This window comes from Podarcis melisellensis, assembly GCF_964234715.1.
Source record: "Podarcis melisellensis genome assembly, chromosome: 13".
NCBI lineage: Eukaryota > Metazoa > Chordata > Lepidosauria > Squamata > Lacertidae > Podarcis > Podarcis melisellensis.
Window position 1 is genome coordinate 53,853,313 of NC_138545.1, and position 19,755 is coordinate 53,873,067.

General features: G+C 45.3%; 1 protein-coding gene across 2 annotated transcripts in view; it reads right to left on the minus strand.

Moving 5' to 3' along the window:
* VWC2 (von Willebrand factor C domain containing 2) overlaps window positions 1-12,092 on the minus strand; it is a 31,386-nt gene extending 19,294 nt beyond the window's left edge. The window contains exons 1-2 of one of the 2 annotated variants that reach the window (XM_081885539.1): window positions 11,997-12,092; window positions 6,831-7,621 (exon numbers count right to left, since the gene is read on the minus strand). In XM_081885539.1, the coding sequence (XP_081741665.1) occupies window positions 6,831-7,547 (717 nt within the window). In that variant the 5' untranslated portion in view covers window positions 7,548-7,621; window positions 11,997-12,092. Of the gene's footprint in view, window positions 1-6,830; window positions 7,622-10,616; window positions 10,749-11,996 lie in introns of those variants that run through there. The other variant, XM_081885540.1, reaches the window with a different exon arrangement.
* Between the last annotated feature and the right edge of the window lie 7,663 nt (window positions 12,093-19,755).

Genomic DNA, 19,755 nt, shown 5'->3' on the forward strand with positions numbered 1-19,755 from the left:
TATAACTTTGCTCCACTTTCTTGCATAGGATGCCAATTTAGCTGTTGCAAATGAAGAGTTCTCTGCTTGCTCCACATCAGCTAAAAGAAGGAGGAAAACAGCAGTAGGCTACTTGTGATTCGCCTTGCCTTAGCTACATAATACCATATCGGCCCAAATATAAGCTGCACTTGAATATAAGTCGCACCTTTAAAATTCAAGGGGAAAATATAAAAAAGACAATACATAAATATAAGCTGCTCCCTTAAAATTCCGCAGGCACTCACCCCCTTTCTGTTTTACTGTTTCAGCAGTGATGTCGTAAAAAGCAATTTTTGTCAGGTCGCAAATTTAAGCCACACTTTAACTTTTCATGGTTGGAATTTGGGGGGAAAGTGAGGCTTATATTCAGGCCAATACAGTATATAGAAATTATCTATTGTATAAAGCAATTTAATGTTAGCGTGAAGAGGATGCTTTCTTAAAAGTAATACTGCAAATACTGACACCCCACTGTGATCCTTGCTATTTCAGACAGAGAAATCCTGACGGTAAGCTGCCCCTATCCTAAACTCTGTTGAGAAGCCCCTGGGAGGGGGCTAGTGCTGGCTGAGCGGGCAGGTGAGTGTCGGCCTGAGCTTAGAGGATTGGGTCCTAGGTCCCATGACCAAGCTGAACAGGATTCAGAATAAGTGCAAGACTCTCCTTGCCCCATCCTCCTCCTGCCACTCCCCCAGAGCCCCCCTTGGAGGGACTTAAGTGGGCACAGGTTCCACCAGCTGAACTGGGGTGAAGGATTTATGCCAGCATTGCCACAACTCAGCTGGGAAATCCTGGTGGATTTTGCATTTCGGTTGCACTAATTGCTTCTCAACCTATTTGTTTCACCAGTAAGCTACATAATTAACTCATGTTCCTGAAATTATGTGTCGTTAAGATGTTCTGGGCAACTTTCCAAATTCAAATTTGTTACTAGTTCACCATGAGTATTATCCAAATAAGAGAGTGTGTATGCACCAAAGACTAGGGACGGGGGAGAAATCTGTTCCAGTCCAAAGCTCAAACAGAAGTTCTGCTGCCATGTGAGCACAAAGTGCCTTTACAACATCATTAACAGAAAAAGATCACTTTCAACATTGGTTTTATTTTATTCCATTTATGCTAACTTCTCTGGGTGTTTGTCACACTGGTACTGTGGCAAATTCAGTCAATGGAATGACAAGAATAATGTTGGTTAGAAGTCTGATGCCTGAAGCAAAAACTCGAACACACTGAATGTGTGCAGGGCTCCAACCATAATTGTAATGAGCGAAGCTGGAACATAAAGGTGAATGAAAGATTCACCAGTGCTGCATCCAGCTGCAGTATAGATTTCTTGAGGTTTAGGAATCATTATTATTGTTTATATACTGTTCAATGCCAAAATAGGCTTCTAATGGTTCAGCATGAAAACCAACTATCCAAATACTAAAATACAAATATTCATAATTAAAATACACAATAAAACAGGAGGTAAGTGCATAGGACCTACTAACAAGAATTATAAGAGCATGCAATCATGTACATGTTTACTCAGAAGTAATTGTGTTCAGCTGGATTTACTCCCAGGTGAGCCTACACAGGGTTGCAGTCCAATTCCACCCATCCCGCCCCCCTTTTATTACTGTTCACAACACATACAAAAACCTGGGGGGGGGGGGTCAGCTCTAGGTATAATTACTTCATTTAACAAACTCCCAGACAAGATATGCTTTGGAACCATAACCAGTCTTTAGTAAAGACTATGTCCTTTGACATCAGCATAAAAAACATGCAATCATGAAGCTCGCAGGGTTGTTTGTGAACCAGGTGTTGGTGGCTGCAATTTAAACACTGAACAATATATTTAGGAAAATCACAAAAACAGTACAAAACCATTCACCAGGGTGCTGCTGTGCACAATAATAAAGCTGGAGTAAATCTTCCACGTGCCCTTTTTGGTGTCACCTCAAACTTATGAGGTTCAACCATTGCAATATACTTAAAAATAATACCGTTCAGATGAGCAAGCCTCAACATATCTCCATCATCACGGGGTGGGGGAGTGGGGTGAGGAGCACAGCCATGTTTGTATTCTTTCATCATTCACGTCCTACGCAAGAGGCTTTCAACCTTTTTAGGCCCATGGCTCCCTTGACCAACTACAGGGAAATTTGCTCTGAGCCTCAGAAGCACAGCCCTTGAATGCAGAGCCAGCAGCCCCCCACCCCTTTTCGAACACCCTCCTTTGTGCAGTGTTCCCTCAGCCTCCTCTCCCCTCTCCTTGGGAGTCCTCCAGGCAACCACCACAGCTGCCCCTGCTCTCTGAGCTGCGCCTGCCCACCCCAAACAGAGGAACCTCCTGACACTGCCCCCCAGGGGCCTGGGAAGAGGATGCCCCCAGCCTTCACAGCCCGACAGAGACTGGCCAATGGTGAACGTCAGGCCAGCACCTTACTCACCTTGGGAGGCACCAGTGGCAGCAGTGGGCACCCACTGAACCTGCATGGCAGAAAGGCTCCCCTTCGGTACTGGGCACTCAGCTCCCAGGCAGGCATTGCACACAGCAAGCAAAAAAAAAGGCCAGTGCAGCACCTGCCTGCCTGCCCAGCCTCCCACTTGGGGCTGGTGGACTGACCATCTGGGCTCCCTCACCTGCTTACCTGCTTACTCCGAGGCCGCCTCAGTTCCTGCCAACTGGCACCTCCTGGCCAGACCCAGAGGCACCATTCGACCTTGTAGCCAGGGCTGCTGCAACAAACAGCCATGCATGTCTTGGGGAGGCAGAGACGCCAGGGGGCATCAGAGGAGGGGTGGAAGGAAAGAGGGATTCGGGCTAGTGTTGCCCATGGCTTCCCTGACCACATGGGCATAGCCAGGATTTTTGTTGGGGGCAGGCTTTCATTGGGGCAGCAGAACCTCATATTTGTAATGATTTTTATTGATGGGGGGCAGCTGGCCTCTGCTCCCCTGGCTACGCCCATGCCTGACCATCATTTAAGGCACCCTGGGTGCCAGGGCACACTGGATGAAAACCCCTGTCCTGGACAGCCAATAACCCTGAAGGCAGATGGCTACCTGATGGAATGTGGTTTGTTTGGTTGTTGTTGTTGTTTTGCTTTTGTTGTTTTTTAAGGGATGGCATCCAATTTCGTTGCACTTGTGCAATGTTGCACTTGTGTAATGACAATAAAGAATCTATCTATCTATCTATCTATCTATCTATCTATCTATCTATTGATTTGTGAATAGAAACATATGGAGAAAACAGCAGCTGTACTGGAAGTTGTGTAAGATATCTATGTAAGGGACAGCAGTAACATTAGATTTGGCCACTATAACTTGGTAGGACAGTAAAGATCTATTTTGGGGGACTGCAAACACCCACAGAAACTGTCTGTTGGATAACACCTGAAATGAAAACATATGGCATTCTACTTCCTTCCAAAAAACACGACACACTGCTTAATCTTTTGGCTTTTGTAATGATGGGTGCTTGTCTGCTTTTGGCACTGTTTATTTCTATGAATCATGCCATCAGTGCAGTTAGAATGAGTTTAATACAAAAATACATTTCATCAGTTATCTGTGACCCAGGTACAAGCGCCTATCTAAGACCTAGCTTGGAAGGTACAAGCAACCATCTTGACCCTTAATGCTTACAGAAAAGATCAGCATAATAATCTGGTGTTGACTGGGAAACTTAAATAACACCCTTATGTAAGTAGGAAACAGACTTTGTACAGACAATGAAGTTCCTTTCAAGATTCCATTCTTATTCAGGAACTGTATGGTCATATGATATTCCCAAATTAAAGACCACGTCCCCTCAGCTTCAAAATACATTAGTAAACAGAATAGTAAACTAGCACATATAACCAATGGTTGAAAGAACTCACTAAGAAAACCCTCTTTCTTCTTCATAGAGTACAGTTGGCCCCAAACTGTACTTAAACCCCAGATTTTCAAAGCTTGGGTTGCTCACAATCTCCACTGGTATCCTCTTTTTGCTCTACATTCTCAAGGACCAACCTTACGCTTTGATGGATCATAAGCAAAGGAACAGGTGAGAAACCTGTTGCTTTCCTGGCACAGGATTCTGAAGGGGGAGCCTAACTCTCACAGGAGGTACAGATCTCTGATCCTTGGCTTTCCGCTGGGCCTGCTTCTAGATCTGGATCCCTCCCTATCTTCTCTTTTAATGTGAGTCTGTGACACATTGTTGCACTCACTCTTCAGGCTTAGGTACTTAGAGACTCTCTTTGCACTCTATAATTAAGGTGTATAAATGCTTAGTAACTGTATTTATTGCCCGCAAATTTTGCTCCCTGAAGCAGCATCTATATACACTGTCTCTTTCAGTTTCATGTAATAAACCAATATTTCTTCATTCCTTTGGTGTATTCCTTTAATGAGCATAAGGTGAAGGGTAATCACGTTTTCATAGTGGATGCATATACTAACTCACTGCAAAAGAATCCGGTCCTTTCTGAGTACACCTGGGTGGGTGGGGGGTTCAGAGTGTTTGCAAGCTATTCGCAAAATGTGGAGACAGGCAGTATAAAACTTCTAGCTCTAGTTTATAGCTTTCTGTGAGCTTTCCCTTAACTGCCAATCGAGAAAGAGAAAGAGAGAGAGAGTGTGTGTCATGTGTCTAAAGTTTTAGGGCTTTCAAGCCAAACCACATTGATTTAAAGGTTGAGGGCTTTGAAGCTGAAACCAGCAAAATTTAATGTCAGAGTTGTTGACCTGTGGAGCCCTAAATTTATGTAACACTTGCACCCATCCTCAGTTTCCATGCAAATACTTTGAATATTCTTTCTTTTGAGGTTAATCATCTCATGGGAGGGTTTGTACTTAAAAGGCAGAGGCTGGTTTTGCAAATGTCTAGGGTCTTTGTGGAAGACTCAGTGGAATCCCTAATTGTTCATGTTCCATTAAAATTTAGGTAATTTTCTTTCTGCAGTTGCCTTGGAAACACTTATCGACCATCGGCCAGACTTAATACCATAGACAGAAGAACACAAAGAAGTGTCTCAATTTTTTTCTTCAATACATATTGTATTTTGGAACATTTTATGTACGGTATATTAGGTGAGATTAACATGGGTCTCAATATAGTTTATTTTGCTTTTGAAGGCTTGGGTGGCCCCACTTTCATAGAGTGCCCTGGAACTCCTAACCACAACTGCATCGGGGACAAAAGCCAGTTTTAGAAGGAGAAAGCATATTCTGAGTGTGACATAAGCAACAGTAAAACTTTTTCACGATTGCAGAAAAATCTTTAAACCTTGCCAGAACAACCGACTGCCACACCGACATGTGCTGTCAAGAGGCTGTTTAGCAAAGAAGGAGCTGTGACATTTCTAGAAAGCCTCCCAGTGAAGTGCTTGTGCATTTGGGAAGATGAATGTTTTAAATCTGACAGGCCACTAAAACAATCAAGCAAGGTGTATGACTTTTTGTAAGGACTGCTAACGTTTAAAATTCAGTTATTTGGGGATTGTTTAATGCTTGCCAATTATATGAGACATATTTCAAATAAGTTAAGAAGTAACCAGGAGAGAGGTTTTGAGGAGTTAGGAAATGAGAGCAAGTTCCAAGTAGTAGCAGTGGAGGAGGAAGCGGAGCAGAAGAGGCTCAAGGACAACGAGACATTCACATCTTCCACTTTTTAAGAAGGAAGCTCAGAATCTGTGCCCCTTGCAGCCCTGCCCCCTGGTGCAATTGTACCACTGGTAATCCAGCCTTGCTTGAACCAAGAACTATGGTTAATGGCTTCTAAGCAAGTCAAAATTCAGAAGTCAACTTTAAGCATAGTTAACTGGTTTGTTCTGCTGACCAAAAAGGTTACTTCAACTCTTTCCACCTTCAGAGGTTTTCTGCTAAAAAAAAGATGAGTTAAGCAGTTCCTCCCCCATTGGTCCTCCGCTGAAGACTGAACTCTCCCATGGCAGCTTGTGGTTTGTTTGTTTTTAAAAGAAGAAATTGGGAGAAACGCCGCCTCCCTGCATGTCACATATAATTTCAGCCCTAGAAACATGCTTTCCAAGTGACATATCAATAAAGTGCAGTTCTCTACATACTGATAGATAAGAACTCTTGCAAACAATAAGCCGGCAGCACATCGCCCAGTATTTTTCAAAAAAGTTCCCCTGAAATCAACCATGTCACTGAGCCTAAAGTACAAATCATTTCAGTGTTCTGTCAAAGATTAATTACATTTCCCAAGTTAATGAAAATATTGCCTCATTAGAGTGTTTTACCAGATAGAAATGCCAACCCTGATTAAACTAGCCATATCATGCTCCCTGAAATATGCTCTTAGTGTTAGACTACAGACTAACAGACCTGACAGAAAGATTATATAACTCTGACATCCTCATTTGAAGAGGCAAAAGCAGGAGAAAATGTACAAAGCCAAATCAGAAATACTGTGTTCTTAACCACAAATAATATTCTTCCACCTTCCCCCACAAAACCCCTTCATGCTAAGGAAATACAGGAACAATAAAATTATTATTCTTAAAATACAATGGGCATCCACAGGACATCCCAGCTATTATTAAATTACTTAACTGTGATTATGAGCTTTACAGATGTTTTTAGAAAATTATATAACAAAGGAATGGAAGAATGATCCGAACCTCCTTGTTAAAATATTGTGCTTTTGTCTAATGTAAAAGCTTGTATTTTTGGAGGACTATAAAGTGCAAGAAAGGATGGGAAATAAATGTCAAAGAAACCATTCTGTGAACACGAAAGCCAACAGGAGGGCAACGTCACGAGAACAAGCCCCTTTCTGCTTACCCCCAGCGCCCCTTTCTCCTTACCGTGAATTCTTCCAGTGTTTGGTAGGTTTTGCCCCGGAACTCGCAGTAGTTTTTCCTCTCTTTGCACTGCGGGCAACACTGGCTAGTGTCCACATGAATACAGCGAGGGTGGAGTCCAGGGCACTCGGGCTGAATGCACAGAGGGCCCTCTTCAGTGCAAAGGCAGGGACATGCTGAGGGACCTGGAGTAAACTTCTCCCCAATCGCATAAACAAAGCCGCTCTCATCCACACAGCCTTTCCCGCGGTAATCTGGATAAGCATATTCCTCTGGAGGCTCAGGGGTGCCCCCAGGAACATCCAAAAAGGAAGACTCTTCAGCAGCTGGAAACTCCTCCTGAACAACTTCCATTTGCCCTTGGGCTTGGAGACTCCCAAACTTGCCACTTGTTGCCTGGCTACTCAAAGCTTGTTTTTGCTTAGTCCAAGATTCCTTATTGGAATAATTTCTGCTGCCCTTGCTTTTCCAGCCTCTGGTGCCCTCCTCCCTCCCACTCCTGCCCATTTCGTTCATTTTCCCAGGTCTTGTCTGATTCTGGCTCTCGCGGGCTGATGTGTGATCCCGCTTTTCTTGGCTTGGTCTTATCTCCTGCTTGTCTTGAACCTTTGCCAGTTTGGGGAAAGATGCAGCGGAACTGCAGAGAGCAGCCATCAAGCAGCAAGTCACAAGGAGCGAGCCAGAGAGAGCCCCAATTGCCATCGCAGAAGAGCGTGGCATCACCTAAGGCATCCCAGAAGGGCAGGGCACGCTTCATTCACATCCAAGGGAACCACTCTATCAGGCCACAGTCCCTGGAAAGAAAGCAGATACCTCAGTTTTCAGCATGCATTTTTTGTTCATTGCAAGCAGAATATATATATATATACACCTTTATCTGTCATGTATAGAAAGTCAAGGATTTTGAATTGCAACACAGCCATGTGTTTGTCTGGCATTCTTGAAAACAGACCTGCCCAGTTAGCATATTTATTTATTTTTAAAAGATAGGTCAGAGATTTGGTATCATGACATAGGATCAGGGAAGGGACCCTGAGGGTCATCTAGTCTACCCCCTGCAATGCAGGAATCCTGCCCACAGCTAACCCTGGGTGGGCTCAAACCACCAACCTTCTGAATAACGCACTGACCCATTGCGCCATGGGCTCACCATAAATCACTAGAAAGGATAAATCAATATAATGCGTATGAGAATCCAAAACATCCGGATAAATATATAGTCATACAAAAATAAATGCTATTTATAAAAAGATTACTCTAAGAGGGGCAGATGCTGAAGACTGGAGAGGGAAGTATTACTGTATTTTAGTACAACGAAGAGCTCCAAATAAGATAAGCTTTGCATAGCTTTAAACCATCTTTCTTTCTTTCTTACACTCTGAAGAGGGGACAAACTTCACAAATGGCTTTGTTTAAACTGGATGTCCATGGAAGGAAATGAACCTCCTCAGATCACAACAGACTACAATAACAAGCATCTGTCAAAATATTTCCATATTCTGACTTCATGTGCCAGCATTTTCACTAATTTTTCATTCAGTCTGAAGAGTTACATACCAGGGAATAAAATTATAATCTAGGTTTATGGGGGGAAAGCCTACACACACACACAAAAAGGAAAAAAGCCTACACAGAGAAAAATCTCACAGTCCAACAAGCTAAGTTCAACAAACTAAAACCAAACTTCCATGTGAATTCCGTCCAACAAAATTTCCTAACTATTCTTTCTCATATACAGAATGCTTCTCATTAGAGAACTGTGGTGTATAATGTAAAATAAGTTAGAAAGAGCAGTCTCGAATAATAAATTCCCTGGATTAAAGAAAGGTGAATCTAGATGTGTCATCAATTACCCTCCACATTAATTAGCATGTAAAACATGCAACCTCGTCTGTTGCTTGCCTGTGAAAAGAAAATACTTCTTCACACAACTGATAGGAAAACAACTGAACTTGCTCCCACAAAATAAAGTGGGGGCCACCAACTTGTATGGCTTTAAAAGAGGATCAGGCAAGGCAACTGGTGGCTCCTTGTCACATGGCTTTGTTCTCTTATGTCTCCGAGTACCAGCAGATGGGAATCACCAGAGGGAAGAGCGCTCTTGCATTCAGGTCCCCCATGTATTGTTATTATTATTTGTTAAATCTGTATACCACCCTTCATCTGTAGATCTAAGGGTGGTTTGTAAGGTGAAATTGCAATATAGGCTTTCCACAGGCCCATGGCTGATCACTATGAGAACAGGATGTTGGACTAGATGGGTCTTTAGCTGGATTCATACAGTGGTACCTCTCGTTGCGGACATGATCCGTTCTGGGGTGCCATTCACACCCCAAAAAATCTGCAACTAAGGTGGTGCTTCTACACAAGCGCAGAGCGCGATAGAGTGCTTCTGTGCATGTGGAAAGTGCGCAGAACGCTTCTGCACATGTGGCAAAACCCGGAAGTTTGCCGCGTTTGCAAGCTGAAAAGACGCAACATGAACCTAATGCAACACGAGGTATGACTGTATGTTCCTATCTATAAATCAATCAATCAATTGGTTAAAGACTGGTTATAAATTAATACTCCCACCATTTCCACTCAGGTCCTCTATTTTTAAATGTAAATACACCTGATCTCACCTTCCAAGTTCACAGCAGAAAGGTTTCGTGTCAGCAGCTGAGTCACCTTGGGCATGCAAGGGCCCACCAGGGCTGATGCCACTTGCTACAGCACCGCTTCATTCTCATATATGCAGACACAAACAGTGTATACCTGGCTACAGAAGCTCATTTTATTATTTTTAGACATATTATCCTTTTCTACAAGAAAATGCTTATAATTCAAGTAAATTCACATCAGGGCAGCAGAGGCAAGTTCCATTTTATTCCTGTAATCATTATAGTGCTATGATTTAAGAGAGTATAAAATGTGAAAATGACCGTGAAGAAGAAGAAGAGTTTGAATTTGATATCCCGCTTTATCACTACCTAAAGGAGTCTCAAAGCGGCTAACATTCTCCTTTCCCTTCCTCCCCCACAATAAACACTCTGTGAGGTGAGTGGGGCTGAGAGACTTCAGAGAAGTGTGACTGGCCCAAGGTCACCCAGCTCAGAACTTTGTTTTATTTTTGTCTGGGTTTGTATACTGCTTTTTGTTCATCAACCCCCGCCCAACATCAGGAATGCAGAAGCAATTGTAAAGCATGGAGTGGGGAGAAATGTTTACTAGGTGCCTCACAGATGACTGTGGGGAGGGCCTGCAAGATCATTAAGTCCAAGGACTAAAATTATATATCCCTATCCACAGATGTTGAGCAGAAGGAAAGGAATGAAAAATAAAATGAAGAACCATCGTGGTGTAATGGAGAGTGCTGGATTTGAGACTCCTTAGTTCAAGTTCAAGGGACGCCAGCGGTGCTGTGGGTTAAACCACTGTGCCGATTGGGCTTGCCGATCAGAAGGTCGGCGGTTCGAATCCCCGCGATGGGGTGAGCTCCTGTTGCTCGGTCCCTGCTCCTGCCAACCTAGCAGTTTGAAAGCACCTCAAAGTGCAAGTAGATAAATAGGTACTGCTCCAGCGGGAAGGTAAACGGCGTTTCCGTGCGCTGCTCTGGTTCGCCAGAAGCGGCTTCGTCATGCTGGCCACATGACCCAGAAGCTGTCTGCAGACAAATGCCGGCTCCCTCGGCCTATAGAGCGAGATGAGCACGCAACCCCAGAGTCGTTCACAGCTGGACTTAACAGTCAGGGGTCCCTTTACCCTTACATTCAAGTTCACTTGAACAAGTCAGTTACATTTGCATACCTTAAAGACTAGAGTATCCTGAGCTCTCCTACTTCATCCATTCAGATGCTTGGAAACAGACACCATTATGAAGGGTCTGCTCCATCTTTTCACATTCACTTCTGGTGATCAAAGCGTGCAAAAGGCCCCTTAAAGAATGGCAAAAAACCAATATGTGCAACTGTAGACCATGGAGATCGCTCTCCCAACCAGGGCTTTTTTGTAAGAGAACGAGGGAGATGCTCCTGCTGAGTCCCTCTCTTCCTAGAAAAACAGCACTGCTCCCAACCCACTTCTAATTCTAGCACTGCTGTTGTCTCCTGCCTTTAATTTGGTTAGCATCTTACACCTTCAGCCTCAGTTTCCCTATCTGAGAAATAACGCCCCAGGTTGGTAAGGAGTATGTAAAGCACTTTTCATGTTTCGAAAGTTCAGGGTTCAGACACTTGGGAACTGCTAAAACCTCTGAGTTGAAAAACAAGGCAAAACATTCTAATACATTAAAAAAACAACCCAGAAATAAAGACTGCATATACGCCTTAACTGTAGTTTGTGAAGAGTGCTGGGAATTGTAGCTCTGTGAGGGGTACACTACAATTCCCAGGATTTGGGGCAGGCAGGTGGGACATGTATGATGTGAATGCAGCCCCCGGAAGAATGGGCTCTCTGAGAATGAGAAATAATCCCCCGGGGAATGTCAGGAGGATGAAGACTGTAAGGAACATTTCATGTATCACAAAGTCCCAAGGAAAATGACAAAACAGTGACAATAATAAAATGAAGAGAACGCCTCAGGGTTGAGGGAGGCTGCCCACCAGCACACAGTGGAGGAAAAGAGCCCTCTCGGGGCCGGATGGGGGGGCAGCTCTTGGAAGGGAAAACTACAGTTCCCAAGATTCTTTGGAGGGAAATCTGTGCTATAAAGGCGATGCTTTGCAGGAGAAACACACCAACAGACGGACAAAGACTCGGAGACTGTAAGGGCCTTCGTGGAAGACAACCCCGCTCCTTCCGGGGAAAGCAAATGCAGGTCGCATCTCCATCTTCCAGCCCATTCCAGGTGGGCAGGTCGGGACGAGCCAAGCAAGCCGCGACTTCCCGGAGCCGCATTGGGGCAGCGAGGGAGGGAGGCAGGCAGGCAGGCAGGGCGGGCGGCCGAGGGGGACGGGGACCCGGCGGGGCTGCAGCTGCAGGACCCAGCCCGGGCGGGAGCCGGCTGCTCCGGTGGCGGCGGCGGGCTGGCGGCTCGGTGGCGCTGCCTGGCAAGGCGCCGCGGGGCTCTGGGCTGCAGAGGCTGATCGGGGCTGCCGACGCCGCGACCCGCAACTTCCCTCTTCCCCAAGCAGGCAAAAGTTCCCCTTCGCGAGGAGGCGGCGGCGGAGGAGGAGGAGGAGGACCTACCTTTGCGCGCATAGCCCGAGCCCGGCAGCTGCCCTCGGCTTCCCGTCAGCGGCGCCTCTCCTGGGGGCTGCCCGCCATCCTCGGCTCCGCCGCCGCGCTGGCCTCTCTCCCCTCGCTTGCCCGGCTCCGGCCGCTCCCTCCGCCGCCGTCCTTGGCGCTGCTGCCTCCGCCTCAGACGCGCAGCGAGCGGCTGACGCGGGCGGGGCGGGGGCGCCGGTGTCGCGCGAGGCGAGCCGCGGCCGAGGGAGGCTGAGGCTGAGGCGGGCGGGCGCCCGAGGCGAAGCCCCCGAGGGAAGGGCCCCCAGGGATCCCCGGGGCGGCTCTTCCGGCGGGGCGCGCCAGCCGGGCTCCCGAGGCGGCGGCGGCGGCTGGGCGGGCAGCAGCTCCGGCTCCGTCGCGCCCGCGGGAGGAGCACCGACGCCGCCCAGGATTCCTCTGGCCCTCCCTTCGCTTGCCCGCTGCTTGTTTCTGCTGCCGGGACTCCAGGAAGGGGAAGAGGGAAAGAAGAGCAGCTCAAAACGCACAAGGAGAAGGAGGGGAACCAAGAATTTGAAAAGCATTCAACATTAATAGAAAAAAGGACTCTTTGTATATTAAAAGATCTATTACAAGCATACAGTGTTATTAATCTCGGTTGCTCGATGGCCTCCGTCCTTCTCAAGAGACAATGGAGTGTGCCTCCAGGGGTGATGTAAAGCCAATCTTTGCAGCACCCAGGTGACCTTCCTGGGGCACCAGCCTGGGCACGGAGGTCCTGGGCTGCCAGGTGACAACCTCACTGAGGTGGTCCAAAGGAAAGCAGGGCAAGGCGCTTGGCACCAGCTTGGCTGCAGGAGCTGGCAGAAGGGGGTGCACAAGGTGCCATCCAGCTGCCTTACGGACTCACTCCAGATTTGTGGAGGGTTTACTCCTGAGCCTTTTCTTCTGAAGAGATCCTGGAAGCCAGCAGAGACTTAGGGTCAGAGTTTCCCTTCTTCTAGGTGGGCTTCCTTCCCAGGTGGACGTGCCCCATCTTGCCCCCCACATGCAGAAACTGCCTTCTTGACCACTGGACCCACCCTGGGTCTCCTTCGCCTGTCTTGGCATGCAGGGGAAGTCCTTAACTCACCAAGGGATCATTAAGACCCATCAGCCAACCTCACCGGGTCTAGCCATGCAGTCAAAGCCGATCCCATAAAACCCCAAAGAGGTCAACTGGTCAGCACTTCTGAATGAAAAACCCCATATGAAAAACCAAACAACTTTATGCTCCTCAAGGAGCATATAAAGCTTGAGAGGAAGCTGACAAAAAAGAAAATCATTTCCAATCTCCAGTGGAAAGCGAATACTAAGAGGATCCATACAAGTAATGCTGACACAACTCCTCACACACACTAAGAATAACAGAAGCATAACCACCCAACCCAACCCCACTCACCCATTCCCTCTTTCTTTTCTTTTCTTCTTCTTCCTAATTGTTTAAACCAATTCATAAGCCAAGACCGTATACATTGACCACTAATAATGAAACATGTTGTAGATATTTTTCCAAATTTATTATGCTATTTTGGTGATATACAAATGACATGAGAAAACTTGGTATACTTGTTAGTATAACATTCTTGTTTATAAAACCCAATTAAAAAAAAATCACAAAAAATCTCCAGTATAATAAAGAAACCCTGAAACATTTTCAGAATGTATAAGTTGTATTCATTGGTATGTGAAACTTTGTATTGATAGCCATATTGACTGATAATACGGTAATTTGGTAAATCTTGAGAAGCTTAGTTTTGAAGCTTGGGATTTGTGAAGGCAGATGTTCATGTGATTTTAACTTGTGATTGTTGAAATGTTGATGCATTTAGAGATGTCAAAAGCACTGAAATTTCAAGGATGTTGATATGGGTGCTGCAGGGGGGCCTCTCCCATTAAATAACTAGCTGGGAGTCATGGAAGAAGTAAACAGAGTGGTAAATGCACCCTTGTTGAAGAAGTCGCCTTTGAGTGCTCCCATCTTGGGCACTTGCAAAACAGTTTCATATTTACAGTATTTACTTAGCAATATGTTTTAGCAGATGGTGGCTGGATAACTCCAGTCTCTTGCATGAAGCTGATTATCTGGTAATATTTCAGCCTGATCTCAGGCCTAGTTTTGTCACTGATATCACACTGATCACAACCTACACTAGGAAAGAGAGATAAGAGTGGAACCTTGTCGATTCCCTTGGAATCCCTTTAACCACCTCTTTCTCTTTCCTGGATTGGGGGTGGAGCAGGGCAGTGCTTTACAGTAGAGCCTATATTCGTGGTTTGACCTCATATGGGGCTTGGCTCTTTTTGAATGGTAAGCTGGGTGTTTCTCCCTGTGCTGTATAACATCTACACAAAACCACTGGGGGGGGGGCAGTTGTCTGTGGTATTGTGCCATAATGTACTGATGACACCCAACTCTGTTTTTCATTTTCATAGAATCTGCTCCTCAGTTGCTTCTATATTGTACTGTTGTTCATAGCTGTATTTTCATTCAGTTAGTTGCTTTTAAATGTTGCATTTTAAATTGTAAAACTACTTGGAAATTGTTTGGAAAAAAGTATAAGTTCATAGTCCATATTTTGGAGGGGGGCAAAATGTGAACTTTATATTTCTAAATGTTAAATAGAAACGGCACATTTTAGCTTCTTTCAGTTCAATGCAAGTGTTTTGTTAGGGAAAATCATGAGCTAACCAGGAAGAATGGGTTGGAACAAATGCAGTTCCCTGATGAGTCATTAAAATGCAGGACATTTCATCCTCGAGCATGTACTTTTTGACATTTAACCATATAAGAAATGTCAGAGAAATAATGTGCTGAACTGTATAGATTGGATGAAAGGGTTATGCATCTGAGGCTTTCATTATGACCCTTGGTTACAATCCAGACCAATTCAGACCAAAACATCTGGAGTTGAAGCTTTGGGGTTGGCAGGAGACTAGAGGACATGCAGGAAACAGCTGCTGCCCAACTGCACACGTCAGCTGGTGGTCGGGAAGGCTGAGCAGCTGAAACAAAGCACCACTGCCCCACTGTCTCTCCCTCCACCCTCACCGATGTCATCTTCGGGATCCAGGATTTGAAGTTCTCTTGCCAGTTTCCACAGATCAGAATAAACAGTATTACGATTAAGCAAAACACAATGCTATCAGTAAAATCAATCACTTCCAGTTAATGCTCATCAGGCATCTTTAAAGATAGCAAGAAAGAAAGAACTTCCATACTGGACAGGTAGAATCGGAAAGATATAGACCATTTCCCCAACCTTTATTTCTTTCTGGGTATATGGGAGCACCAATGCAGAGGCCAAGCTCTGCAGGCAGGAGCTCATTCACTCCACGTTTGGAAGCTTGCTCACATTTTTTTCTGAGTGGAGGTTCTTTCGCGAGCGAATGTTTTCCCTCCATTGAAATGAATGAGGCAGTTCGCAGGCCTGAAAACCTGGTGTCTATATTAACACACACATGGGGCTGGGGGTTGGTGTGTGTCTCATCCTATACTCCCATCAAGAACTCCATCTCAATCTTCAGGCTATACTTCTAAGGTGTCCTGCCATTTAAAATCAAGTGAAGCATTTAAATTCGTACCTATGCATTAGATAATTTGCATTTTTTTAAAGAGCATAAAGTGTGATTTGTAGGCTATTGAAAATGTCATGTTCTGCATATTCCCCTGGTATTCTCTCTTTTATCTCTAATTACTGGAACTGATTACAGTTAAAAGATTATTATTTTTCAGCTGGGAGGGATACGGATACATCTTCTTAAATTTATTCCTTAGGCCATTTCAACATGAAAACTGGTGAATAGGTGCTGTACTAGCTCTGGGCAAACTGCTTTGCTTCTCTGCTGACATGGATCAGCATGTTAAGTGAGTGTGGAGGCGCCTAATAAACTGCTTTTACCCGGAGGCAAGCAAAGTGCAAGCTGGCTGGTATTTAGGCAGCAAATCCTTGGAGTTCATGAAACGGTTTTGCAGCTTCTGTTTCAGCTTTATGACTAGTGTGAACATTTATAAATTTTCAAAAATGAGTTAGTGTATGGCCAAGAAAGAGGTCAAAGAAGGACAAGAATTTGCATGCAATTTTAATTTACATGTGTAGATATATGTAAATTTAGAAATAATTACTATAATTTAAATAGAAATACAGTGCCTAGTACTCATAGTGGGGAACACTGTAACCAGGTGTGCCTGTACTGTTTGCTCCCCGAGTGCTAAATGCCACTGGGCAACTTCAAGGTTCCTGCGCTTCCATCTTATAGTTCTTTACATTTAAACCAGCCTTGGATTACACAGCCCTTCAAACAGAGGACTGTCTGCTGTAGAATAGGACACACTGCCAAACTACTTTGAAGAGTCAGTCCTTATTAGTGAAACATCTTCATTACTGTTGCTTCTGCATATACCAACATTCCATGCACATGGAAAACTTTCATGTCAGGAACAATCAGCATTCTCCCTGGCATACTAATTGTCTATGTACAGGGTTAAAAAAGGGGGGGAGAGACTTCAGTCATGGGAATCCAAGGGGTCACAGCAGAATGTGGTCTGACAGTTTGAATCCAACATGGCAGCCATGGGAGAGATGGGACCTCCCTGGAGTGCAAAGCTGGAATCTCCCTCCCATCCAAGGAACTCAGGATAGCTCAGTCGGTAGAGCATGAGAATCTTAATCCCAGGGTTGTGGGTTAAAGCCCCACGTTATGCAATAAATTCTTGGATTGCAGGAAGCTGGACTTGATCCTCACGGTCGCTTCCAACTCTACAATCCTAAATTGTATATGTGTGTAAATAAGCTATCTATCATAAAGACACCACAGTTTCCCCTATGCCTCATTGTTCAAAAGGAAACAGACCCTTGGTATCCCTGGAATTTTGCACCACTGGGACATTGAGGTGGCATGTAACAATATCATGTTAATTAGATGGCGCCGGCCTTCTGTTGAAAGAAATGAGCAACTGAATAGAAAAAAGAAAAATAGGCTTACCTGGAAATGTCAAGAGTTGAACCTGGGATCCTTCAGCAGGCAGAGCATGTGCTGTGCAACTGAGCCATTCTCTCCATATTGGCCAGAAAGCATGGCCCAAATCCTGGGCCCTAAGGAAATCAGCCCTGAGTGCTCACTGGAAGGACAGATCGTGAAGCTGAGGCTCCAAGACTTTGGCCACCTCATGAGAAGAGAAGACTCCCTGGGAAAGACCCTGATGTTGGGGAAGATGGAGGGCACAAGGAGAAGGGGACGACAGAGGACAAGATGGTGGGACAGTGTTCTCGAAGCTACCAGCAACAATTGACTGGGCAAAGAAGAAGGCAAAAGCTATTCATGAGCACACACACACATGCACACACACACACACACACATACACACACACACTTACTTTTCATTCTAATTTGAAATGCAGAGTTAAAAAAAATAAATTGACCCTCTTTTGAATAATGAGTGGGCAAAATCAATAGGAGATGCTCTCTTTTATGTTTTCAAACTGTGATGCAGATGGCAAAGTATCCATTTTAAATAACTTCCTACTCTTTCAGATCTGGCAATCTCATTTGGGGAAAAATACAACATTTGGAAATTTTATTGTCCTATAAGACAGCTCAGGGAAGTCACCGTGTAAGGTAATTTTTTAAAAAATCAAATAGTGACTAACTTGATACAACCCTCAGCAACTGGACAAGGGCAAAGTTCAAATGCCATTTGCTTTGTGGGGCTCGGGGCGTGCAGTGACATAGGCTTTTAGAAATGGGGCGATTGGATGAGGGGTTGCGCACTGGGGGAGGAAGAGGAGTGCGGGGGGAGCACACTGCCCCCGGCAGCGCGATCCCGGTGGGGTGCCATCGCGGTTGCTCCCCACCCGCGCTGGGCACCACGCCCCCGCAGGCGGCACGCCCCGCCCCCAGGACGCACACCAGCCCCTCCCAAACCTGCTCTCTGCCGCCCCCCCCCCGTGCTGGAGCATGAAGCTCCGCCACTGGGGTTGCGATTCAGTTCATGGTTCAGAACAGCTGACTAAGTAGCACTGGCAGATATTTTTGTGTTCCTGCACCATCCTCTCTGAATAAAATGTAAAGGTACCCCTGACCGTTAGGTCCAGTCACGGACGACTCTGGGGTTGCAGCGCTCATCTCACTTTATTGGCCGAGGGAGCCGATGTTTGTCCGTAGACAGTTTTTCTGGGTCATGTGGCCAGCATGACTAAGCCGCTTCTGGCGAAACCAGAGCAGTGCACGGAAACGCCGTTTACTTTCCTGCCGGAGCGGTACCTATTTATCTACTGGCACTTCATGCTTTTGAACTGCTAGGTTGGCAGGAGCAGGGACCGAGCAATGGGAGCTCACCCCGTCGAGGGGATTTGAACCGCAGACCTTCTGGTCGGCAAGCCCAAGAGGCTCTGTGGCCACAGCACCACCCACGTCCCTCCTCTCTGAATACCTGATCTTAATTAGCTGCTAAAGATAGACAAGAATAATTTTGCCATGCCCTCTAGCTTTTTCAGCCCATGCGGGGGAGCCCTCAGAATTCTCAGATCAGATGCTCATTCACACGTGGATGAGAGGAATGTGCAGCCAAATTCTCAAGAGTAAGGCTGCAAGTGTGGAAGAATTGAGAGATGCAGCTTTCCTTAGGAAGTGCTGTCACTGTGGCCTCCAGGTGGAGAAATTTTTCTTGCTTGAAATGCTCCCACATGGAAAAAGAACAAGTTCTACACATAGCAAACTTGCTAATCAGTAAAAAAAAAATTCATAAGCTTACATCAGGCCACTGAAATTCTAGAAAGTAACTCTGGCATTTTGTCTTTGTCTCTCAAGGAAGGAGGGGCTCATACCCTTCTGCTGTTCAGCGCAGAGTAACTGCTTTGCTAAACTGCCCCTTGGTTTGCGTAATGATTGTGCCATTCTCAAGCTCTATTCTCCTGAGGACCCACACTCAGCGAGGGATCATCATCAGCGAGGCTTGTATCTTTAACTGGGTTGGCACGGTTTAATTCCCCAAACCTTGATTAATTCTAACTTTTATTAGACCCAAGAATTTAGGGTGTCTTGCACCCGACAAACCCTTAACAATATTTTCAGGTATTCATCCAGACTTACTATAAACATTAATGAATCAAGAATATGCCAGGCACACAAACTGACAAAGATCAGACTATTAACTAACATCTCTCTAAATTACCAGCTACAATTAACAAAGCACAAGGGAATGCGAAAGGTAGAGAAACACACCATGCAATGGATTGAAAATGCTTAAAGGAATCTTAAGAGGTTTCCAATTGGGAGCTGTTTTGCATGAAGACAGAGAACATGTCAACAGAGGAATGTGCAAATGTTCAGTCTTGAGGGAAAAACATCCTACACAGAGTGAGGGGAATCATCATTTTCCTCTGTTATGGTGCACACACACTCTGTGCAGGAATGTAACTTCAGGATATTAGGCACCTTTGCTAGAATGTGCTTAAGATAAAGACCAATCTGTCCAAACTCTCTTTTCCTTCTCTCTCTACTTTCCCTGTAACACAACCTATTCTGACTGGCTACTAGAGGGAAATAAGCAAGTTTCAAATCAGTAACAAATGGCCAGTTGGGTTTTAGTTATTGTGTAATGTGAGCAGGAACTAAAGTGATTCGGAAATGGGCAGGGGCTGGGATCAAGTTCTGGGTGACACTAGCAGAGAAGGGCAGCTGAGAAGTTTAAACTAGTTTGACTCTTGTACATACTGCAGCTTGGAAACATCATTCTGCTTCT